Source organism: Morone saxatilis, unplaced genomic scaffold (assembly GCF_004916995.1).
Source record: "Morone saxatilis isolate NCDOM2014 unplaced genomic scaffold, NCSU_SB_2.0 Contig6, whole genome shotgun sequence".
In the NCBI taxonomy this organism is placed as follows: domain Eukaryota; kingdom Metazoa; phylum Chordata; class Actinopteri; family Moronidae; genus Morone; species Morone saxatilis.
In genome coordinates, this window is record NW_023340206.1 from 9,551,078 (window position 1) to 9,560,635 (window position 9,558).

At 43.3% G+C, this 9,558-nt stretch overlaps 1 protein-coding gene across 4 annotated transcripts in view; it reads right to left on the minus strand.

The window, feature by feature from the left end:
* Window positions 1-621: 621 nt before the first annotated feature.
* Window positions 622-9,558, minus strand: part of LOC118339792 (N-chimaerin) — a 17,713-nt gene continuing 8,776 nt past the window's right edge. For 3 of the 4 annotated variants that reach the window (XM_035677539.1, XM_035677541.1, XM_035677540.1), the window contains exons 9-15: window positions 5,448-5,525; window positions 4,698-4,782; window positions 4,067-4,240; window positions 3,504-3,581; window positions 3,279-3,416; window positions 2,916-3,021; window positions 622-2,798 (exon numbers count right to left, since the gene is read on the minus strand). In XM_035677539.1, coding sequence (XP_035533432.1) covers window positions 2,627-2,798; window positions 2,916-3,021; window positions 3,279-3,416; window positions 3,504-3,581; window positions 4,067-4,240; window positions 4,698-4,782; window positions 5,448-5,525 — 831 coding nt within the window. In that variant the 3' untranslated portion in view covers window positions 622-2,626. Of the gene's footprint in view, window positions 2,799-2,915; window positions 3,022-3,278; window positions 3,417-3,503; window positions 3,582-4,066; window positions 4,241-4,697; window positions 4,783-5,447; window positions 5,583-5,678; window positions 7,983-9,558 lie in introns of those variants that run through there. The other variant, XM_035677542.1, reaches the window with a different exon arrangement.

The window sequence follows — 9,558 nt, forward strand, 5'->3', positions numbered from 1 at the left end:
TAAACTTTACTTACTTACTTTACTAAAAAAAAACAATATTTACAGGAAATAATCGGCTCAAAATGAATCCAAATGCATTTTTTGCACAAACTTTTAGCATTTTTCACTGTTTATGAGGCATATAATATGAAATATACATAATATATGTCACTTACTCAATGATAGTAACGGGTCCCTTCAGGAAAAAAGGTATTTTCTGACTTTTCTTTGCGAAACACTGGATAGTTTTCCCTCATTCGGGCTCTACTAAGTATACAAATTAAACTCGGGCTGCACAGTTAAAAGAAATATTACCGAAATTCTACTATAGCCAAGTGCAATATGCTAATCACAGACTCTGCGATGTTTTGATGAAGGTATATGTGTGACAGAACAGCATTATAATGAAGCAGTGTAGTTCTGAAGAGATGCAGATTTGTACGTTGGTGCAGAATTTCACATCATGACGATTTTAAATCAGTTTTTTTGGGTGTAAATTAAATTTGAGATGCGAAAGCGATCATTCCCGCACTAATCATTAATCATACATCTGTCAAAATAATCACAATATGATGTTTTTACCCTATCGTGCAGCGTATATAAAGCAGGATGTGTATCTGGAGAGACAGAAGAGGAACAAAATTAAACTGAGAGGCATATTTAATAATTTAATTTCACCATGCATAAACCATATAGAAAATACTTTACAGCAATGACGTTTAAAAAAAAAAACAACATTTTATGATAAGAAAGCAAGAATCACAGATCACTGAAGCCTCGCAAGTGGTAGTTAGTACACGGTTAGATCAACAGAGAGGAATAAACAACATGTCGTCAACAAAACAGTTCAAATAAACACATGAAAAACATATGTTTAGAAAAATGTTACGTTCATGTTACACCCAACGCAGCGAGGAGCGGGGGTGCGCTTCATTTTTTTTCTACAACTGTGTCTTTGCTGCTTTGCAAAAGGTAATCAGTGACCCCCGACAGAAGTGGGGGCAGAAATGAACAAAGAGGGGGCTAATGCATCCGTTTCTACCCCAACCCAACACTTTTCAAGGAAAAAAAACAGTCGAATAATTAAATAAAAACGGCTTTACTCGTGCGTGAGCTATATTATTTCTCACGATTTCACAGTTTCTTTTTAAACCGACAATGCCGACAGCTACCGCTTTAATTACAATCACTGACACAGAGTGATTAACATTACGAGTTATTGTTGTGTTGAGCGCCTCTGCTTTTATTTTTGGGTAGCGACAGGATGTCAAAATTCAAACAAGGTGTTATTTGACGCTTTGAGTGTCTGCATTATTCCCGCTCGGGCCAATAAAATGATTTGTGTGTTTCACTCTGCTGGGATTGCATTCGGGCACGCGATCAAGAGCTTCAATTAGTATTTTTAGCATCTGCTTGTTAATTACAATACCGCTTCATACAAATGACAAAACAACGCTTCACATGTTTATCTTTCAAGTCACTTATGATGTGTTCCTCTCTCCACCGTCTGAAGACGTCTAAATCAGATCTGAAACGCTTCCTCTGCAGGTTTTCACCCTCAGAGGCGAAGTGAGAGAACACACGATTGGTTCAAAAACAGTGAGGAAAAAGTGTTTAAACCGTTTAATTTACAGCTCATTTGGTTCCATTATTGGATGTAATCATACAGCAACACGACTAGAAAAATACTTCTTTAAACAAAAGCTTAAAACACGACATGAAAAAAGGGATTATTTCTATGTTAGTGACTACTTAGTTGTTAGTGTTAAGGTCACTGTATAATTACATTTTCAGCCAGAGGAACAGAAGAGGGAGCTGTGAAGTAAAGAGTTTTAAAAAAAGAGGAGGAATGAAAACACAATAGGTCCAAGTCACTTAAGTTCCCTTCGGAGGAATGAGTGATTCACTTTTTCCATTCATTCATTCATCCAGCTGTCTACTGAAGTCAGTGCTTCTTCTTCTTCTCCCAAGGAGGATTCAAGGGACACCTCGACGCAGAGCCTTGAAGCAAAACTTTAGTCACTACACTGATTAGAAAGCAGCTTTGTTGCATTTCACACTGAAAACTGATTTTAATTTGAATCCAGTCAGACCTAAAATAAGTCTTATTAAAACTGTCAAGGCATCCATTTAAGAAAGAGAAGATATTAACATACACATGGATCAGTGTTTCCCCGACACAGAGAAAGTAGTGCTGCTGCAACACTGCTATTATTTTCTCCTTATGATACAGAACAATCATCAAAAGAGATAATAATTGTTTATTTATATCAAATAAGGCTGGAAATTGTCCTTCCAAATATTAAGTGTTCCAGTATATTAGTTTTTGTAGTTATAACAAATGAAAAAATGTTATCTTTTGACTGAGTTTTGCATTTAAAATGTGGGGGAAACACTTCATCCTTCCTTCTTTGCAAATAGTCGTTTCCCTTCATCGCTCCTTCCATCCGCTCCTAAAAAACAAACAAAAAAAACAGGTATGGTACTTTTTGACCTCTCTAGCAAGACGCATGTTTCAGGTATCTTGCATGTTTTTTTTCCTTCATTTTCTTGTAAAAAGTCACTTTTTCTGTCCGTCTTTTCAGAGGCGGAGGACAAAGCGTACGAGCTCCTTCCCAACCTGTGTGTCCTTCCTCTACCTCTCCTCTCAGAACAACACGTCTTCGTTGGTGATGAGCGTTTCCACCACAAGTCTCTGGTATCGGATGTCGTTGAGCGCCGTCATGGCGTCCAGCTCGGGGGCCCTCATCAGCGTCGGGCCGAAGACGATTCCCAGGTTCTCGCTTGACATGAGGTTATCCTTCTCGTGCTGGGTCACTCTGGACGGAGAGAGGGTTTAAAGTAAGTCCTTCTGAACACAAAACTGAAATACTGAATGTTAAAACAACTTAGCAATCACAACTGAAGCTCGCGATTCAGTGAAACGGCGTTCAGACCTCTTGAGGTGAGCCATGAGGTATCGCAGCGTCTCGCAGTGAGCTGGCGGCAGCAGCTTCAAGGCCTCATGGAGAGCCTCCAGACGTTTTTCTGGGTCTGAAATCTCTGCAACAGACACAAAAATGAACAGATTAAAAAGGACAAGTGTTGGAGGAGCTCTGAACATACACAGGCTATCTGATATCTGAGTGTTTCTTAGGATTGCATCACTGAAAATTGAAAGAAAATGACCGGAACAAACACATTTTACCCACGTCTCTTCTTGATTTGTAGCACGCTGCCTTCAGAGCCCAGCTTGGCGTCTAAAACCATTCATTGTTGCGTCTTATGTAATAAAAGGTAAAGAAAGCGCGGAGACCTACTTGCAGCGTCTATGAAGCGTGGGTGGGCATCATATGTGATGAGCGGTATAGGCAGCTCTCTGAAGTAGAGTTTGAGGGCTCCAGTGATGATGTTGATGTCCTCGTAAGCGTTTGTGGAGATATCAGCCTTCTCTCCATCTGTGGAGCAACGGATCAACCCAACAATCAGTTATTTTCAGAGAGAGACAGCTGCAGATGATTTATTGATCTTGCACTGATCCTCACCTCTGTCAAAGGCCAGCTTGACATCTTCGATCAGCTCACTGAAGCCTGATATTCTGTACAAACCCTCCGACTGGAGACCTGAGACATGATGAGAGGAGTTAATGGATAAATGTGTTTTAATCAAAGACGAATAAATTCCACCTTCAATTCCAATAATTGCATATTTTCTTTGTCTTCTGTCACTATAAATTGAACATTTTTGAGTTTTTGACTCTTGGTTTGACAAAAGAAGAAATGTAAGAAGCATTTTCTTTTACTATTTTATGACGTTACAATCAGTTAATCTGGGAAAAATCTGAATAATCATGCAGCCCTCTTTTTTTAAGACAGTCCTGCTGATTATTCTATAAATGAATGTTGATATACGACAATGTGTTTGTGATAATGGCTTCTTTGCGGTTGTGGCAGTGGAGCAGCTTACGTTAATTAAACCGAAGAAGACACAGGCAATATATAAACAAAGAGGAGGAGGCTGTGAACAGTACAAGCTTTTATTTTTCAACATTATATAACCACTGACTCACCCGCACACATATACCCACTCTGATTTTTCTCCCGCTCACCTCTAGCCTCGAGTTCCTGTATGCACATGTCGACCACCATGGGTCTCTTGGTGTTGTGGGCTTTGACCAGCGTGGTCAGGTCGCAGCTGTACACCTTCTTGACGTGCCGCAGGTCTGGCTGGCAGTCGTTCGGCACGACTTTGGAGCACTGCTTGTGGACGTTCAAGCCGCAGTCTGACCGAGAAACACAGATCAGGAAAGGGAATTTGAGTTATTTTAAAAAACAATTGATCGTTTTACACCCAAAGACCCAACAGCAATGTCAGGATAACATAATTCTGCCCGTAAAGATCTGCTACTTAAAGCATAATAACCACATTGGATGGTAAAAGTAGCCTTTAAGCGTAGGCGTTGCGGAGGCACAGTTCATCACCCACGCACACAGTAATAATCACACTGACAGCGTGTTCTTTGGCACCAAATTGGATTTTTAACATTTAAAATCACCGCAGATGACTCAACAGCAAAAGTGACTAACTTTAAGCCTGCTGTCCCACTTTCGAGTCACGGCTCGAGAGAGAGGAGAGGAGGCGAATAGGAACAGAAATTGATCAGATTACTGAGACCAGAGCTGGAGAGAAGTCCATTAAACACTGGTGTGTGTGTGTGTGTGTGTGTGTGTGTGTGTTACCTGCACACTTGACTCCCTGAGCGATGAGACCCCACATGAAGTTGGCACAGTACTCACACCAGTGGGGGCCTCTGAATGTATGAACCTGGTTTAAGAGACAGAGAGAGAAAAAGGGGACATTTAATGTTAAAAGGCTCTTTTAAAAATGTAAGTTTGTCACAGAATTCACAAAAAAAAGGTAATAAATAAATAATAAATGGGAAAAAAAACAATTAACTGTAGCAAAAATGCTTTATTTGCACAGGTATACACTGAGAAGGAAAGGTGAGAATACATTAATATAATCCAGACTGGGTCAAGTACTTGAATACCAGCAATAATCAGAATGATGGAGACACAATAGGAGTGCTGAAAGGACATTTATAGAATAATTACAGGCAGAACGGTGTTAATCTGCTCATGTATTGCATAAATTGACTCTATATAATGAAATGCTAATAACCTCCATCACATCACAGCGCTCTTTGTGTGTGTGTGTGTGTGTGTGTTGGTCCATGTTTCCCTTGAGCTCGGTACACTGCGGCTCTGACCTTTGTGCTCCTCACTAATGGCTCCTTGTAATATGGAAATCTGGGGATCTAAACAGAAGCTTAAAGCCTGAAATGTAAATGCAGAAATGTGTGTTTCTCTGTGTGTGTGTGTGTGTCCTAACGCTCTGTGCTCTCTGAGGTGAATTTGAATAAGACCTCATGAGCTGAATCAGCGGTTCTGGCGTCACACACACACACACATAAACGGGGGGCGACTCACCTTGAAGTTGTGGACCTTCTCGTACTTGGGCGCCAAGTCGCTCTCCCTCAGGGTGGCCCGGCGCACCAGCGACGTGAGCTGCGAAAGGGCAAAAGATCTGATTGGTTGCCAGAAGGTGGAAGCAGGGGAGGTGGGTTTAGGGGGGGCCGGCGCCCGGTCGAGACGGGTTGCTGAGCCCTTGCCGGGGTCCGAGGGGCTGCCGGAGACTGGCAGGGAGGGAATTGAACCAGCGCTGACATTTAAACCGAGAGCCGTGGTAAACAAAGACCTCTGACCCGTCTCCTTCTCAGCTCGCCGGCGTGATTGCTTTTTACCTCTTTTAACGATGTACGACTCTCTGCTCGGCATGGTGGGATTGTAGTTTTGGTGTGAATTTAACTCACACTGGAGATCAATCAGACTATGGATATAAAACCGATAAAAAAATGCCCTGGCTAATCAATAGAAAAAGCAATAAGTAGAAAACAACTAGAGTCTCAAATCACTTCAAATCTCCATCTGACAACAACAACAACCCAAACCGAGGAGCCAAAACGGGACCAATCCTGCCGTCTTAGCACCACAAAGATCAGCCAATCAGATCAGCTCTGCATACTGATGCTGGCTGCGTGGTGCAATTCCAAAAAACAAAAACAAAAAGCCAGACTCCAATAAATACATTAAAAAAAACAGTCTTGGGATAAAGAAAATATGAAATTGTGGGAAAAAAGTTCACTTAAAACGATCTTGAAATGCCCAAAATCCCTCAAACCGGACTGATGCGGCAGAATGTGCATTCCCGTCTCTCGGTCTCGTGTAGGTGAGCGCTCCAGCCCACATGGCTCAGTGTGTGTCTGTCTGCGCGTGTGTGTGTGTGTGTGTGTGTGTGTGTGTGTGTGTTAATCCGCTTCTCCTCCACACACTCACCAGGCAGAACCAGCGGAGGAGGGAGGTGACGGAGGCGGGGAGAGAGGGAGAGAGAGAGAAAGAAGAGGAGGGGGGAGGCTGAGCTACGGTGCAGTAACGGATGAATATAACAGGTTACGCTGAGAGGAGAATGAGCCAATCAGAAGACAGAGATTCTTGTTGTTCGTCACCAAATCTGCCACCTCGATTGTCCCGGGAGAGAAAGAGAAAGAGAGGGAAGGAAGAATGAGCTCACAAAACGAGCTATAATTTCATTCATGCGTTCACACTTCCTGTGCCTCTTTGTTTCCTAAAGATGTAATAACATATCAGAATACTTTAAGGCTACATTTTCACTTAAAAAGAGCCTTTTTTAAAATAAGTTTAAGGGATGTTTACCCTCTTTGACTGTCGACAAACAAGCCGTGGGACTGCATTTTAATCCCGTTACTCTGCGAGAGATTAAAAGCTTCAAGCTGCGTGTGTTGATTTGAGATATTTTACATCAAGATACTACAAATCCTGCTCTGTGGCAAAGCACTGAGATTTTAAAAAGACGTAATGAATTAAAAAACCTTGGATTTTTAACACGAAAATGCCATTATTTTGAGCGAATCCTAATCCTCAGCTTATACACACACAACAGTGAACATGTATGACTGGTCATAGATATTTAATGATCTTCTCGTTGCATATGGATGGTGGGGAGGAAGGTGTAGACAGAGAGACTGACAGAAAAAGAGGAGAAAAGGCTGGTTATATATATATATAAATAAACGGGGGTATTATATCCTGAACATGCACATTTTTTAAATGAGTTTGCGGATCATTTTCTGTCAGATCGAAGCCTCCTCCTCTCACCACAAAAGTCCCTGTCACCGTCCAGTGAACTCGCCCTCAAAACACCTTAAAAATTAAAAATTAAAAAGGCGTTTAACCCTCAATGGAAGGCGACGGGCTGAATGAACGTATGAAATATGCATTTCTCGTCTTCCCTACACAGAGAGCAACCTCTGGTCTCAATGTCACAGCCGTACTGCTTTGTCTGCAAATCCAGCCAATTATGAAAAGCACACACGTACACGGACACAGACAGTGATGTATGAGGTGCAGTGGAGGTGGTCATGGCCTCAGGAGGCTCAGTACTGGTGTAGCAGATTGCACAAACTGCTTTGTTTCGAGCCTGTCGCTGTGTGTTTTAACTGTATTACACTTGTTGGTTCTGGGTTCTTGTTTTTTATTTTTGCACCCACCTGCACAAAACACCGAAGTCAAATTGACTTTGAATGCTGCCCAGTGACGAGCGTCTGCGTCAGCCGTAGAAAACTCACATCTGCTGTAGAAAAAGTTCCCTGCTGTGGCATCTGAAAACAAACCCATCGTCTCACAGCTGAATGAAACTAACGAAGCGGGTTTCTGCAGGCAAACTGCTGTTATGTAACTTTACTGCAGAGCCCTTGGCTGGAGGCCATCTCTCCTCTGCATCCTCCTCCTCCTCCTTCTCCTCCTTCTTCCTTTATGTTCCTCAACTCTCATCCTTCCATCTTAGTACCGTACATACAGACTTTCCTCACCTTTACCCTCATTTTAGTTGCACAAGCCCCAATCTTTTGAATATATATATATATTCGAATATTCCATCGATTAATCGGATAAAACATACTTTTGCTTAATTAAAGCCCAATTAAAAATATACAATAGAAAACAACACAGATCACTTAATAATGCTCCACGTACTGGTGTACCCCACGCTTTGTTTAAAGACACTATACTTCTTTTCTAACCTCTTCAAAAACACCGGCACTTGCTAAATCCGCTCACATAAACCAGACAGGTAAGGAGAGGCAGTTAACTTTTCACTATTGGTTCGATACTTAAAAGTTTCGAGTGAACTTTCTGTTCCCCTTATAAAGAGTAGAAAGACTCCAGGGATCATGATTATCGAAGAAGACTGGATTTCAGTCAGACTGACTCTGCCTTCTCCTCCTTGTATTTCAGGGGTGGAATGCTGTTGGGTTTAGGCTCCTTGACTCAACTGATGGAGATAATTGAGACACTCGTAGTTTCTCCCTCCAGGACCTGATATCTGTAGCGTGAGCCCAGTATCGTTCTCAAGGCAGCCTGAGGGTACATTTTATCCCCAGGTTGTTGAGAAGAAGGAGAGTAACTACGTCTTAGTCTGCATCAACTATTCTCAGGACTCCTTGGCTTCTCGCCTCGTCATTATAGTTAAACGCTGAGGGTCGCTCTTAGGGTTATGAGTGTGGACACTCCATCAGGGGAAAAAAGCCTTATGTGCCTGCCTTCTGAGCTTCATTGAGCCAGGGCATACGCTTACCGAGAGCAACGCGTCCCGCTGACGTGCAGCGAGGTCCAACTCGTTCCGTCCCTGCATCCGGGCGGCAGTGTTATGTTCATGTTGTACGGGATTATCAAGAATTGTGTCAATCTACATTCAACCCATTCAGCTGGAAGCCTACATCTCAACAGTCCATTCTACTGATAGAACCCACCCCTCCATTGAAGGGAGCCACAAGAGGGTCGGGGTCTTTTAAGACAGAGACACCCTCTCCAACCTTCAACGGCTTAGTTTTCCACTGTTAAATCCTCCAGTGTCCCATCCAGTAACCTCGTGCCCCTGAACTCAGGCCTATAACAGAATCCATCTCGACTGGGCGGGTGCCATTCCACCCATACGATCCTCCTGGGTGGGGAATCTTCGGACTTGCCATCAACGCTGAATAGGCCCACCCACTGCAAGTAAACACCGCCAATAAAGTTCGGCCACTACAACACGGTCTGCCTTTTAGCGCAGATCCCTCGGCAGCACGTCTACAGGAGAAAGGACACAGCACCACGTCGTCGTCCTGTTAGTTCGAGCGAGGTCGGCCCGTCCTGTGCTTTTCTCGTACGGAAGAAGGGGAAACGAAATAAGAACCAACACCAGGGGGGATCAAGCCAGCGTTCACCGCCGTGCCAGAGGGTCTCGCAAAAACGCACAACAACTTAAGGGATTCAAAACCCCAACCACCGGGTACGTGGCAACCAGACGAAGCAACCGTACCATGCAGAAATGGAGGCGGCCTTCAAGCCCTCTCAACCTGCGGAACCGCGGTCTTCTGGCATGCGACGTCCAGCCGCCCGCCGCCACGGTGAATGTGCCGCTGGCGGAGTCCCTCTCTTGCAGTTTGCATCAGGACCTGTTGATAAAGGGACAGCCCTCTCA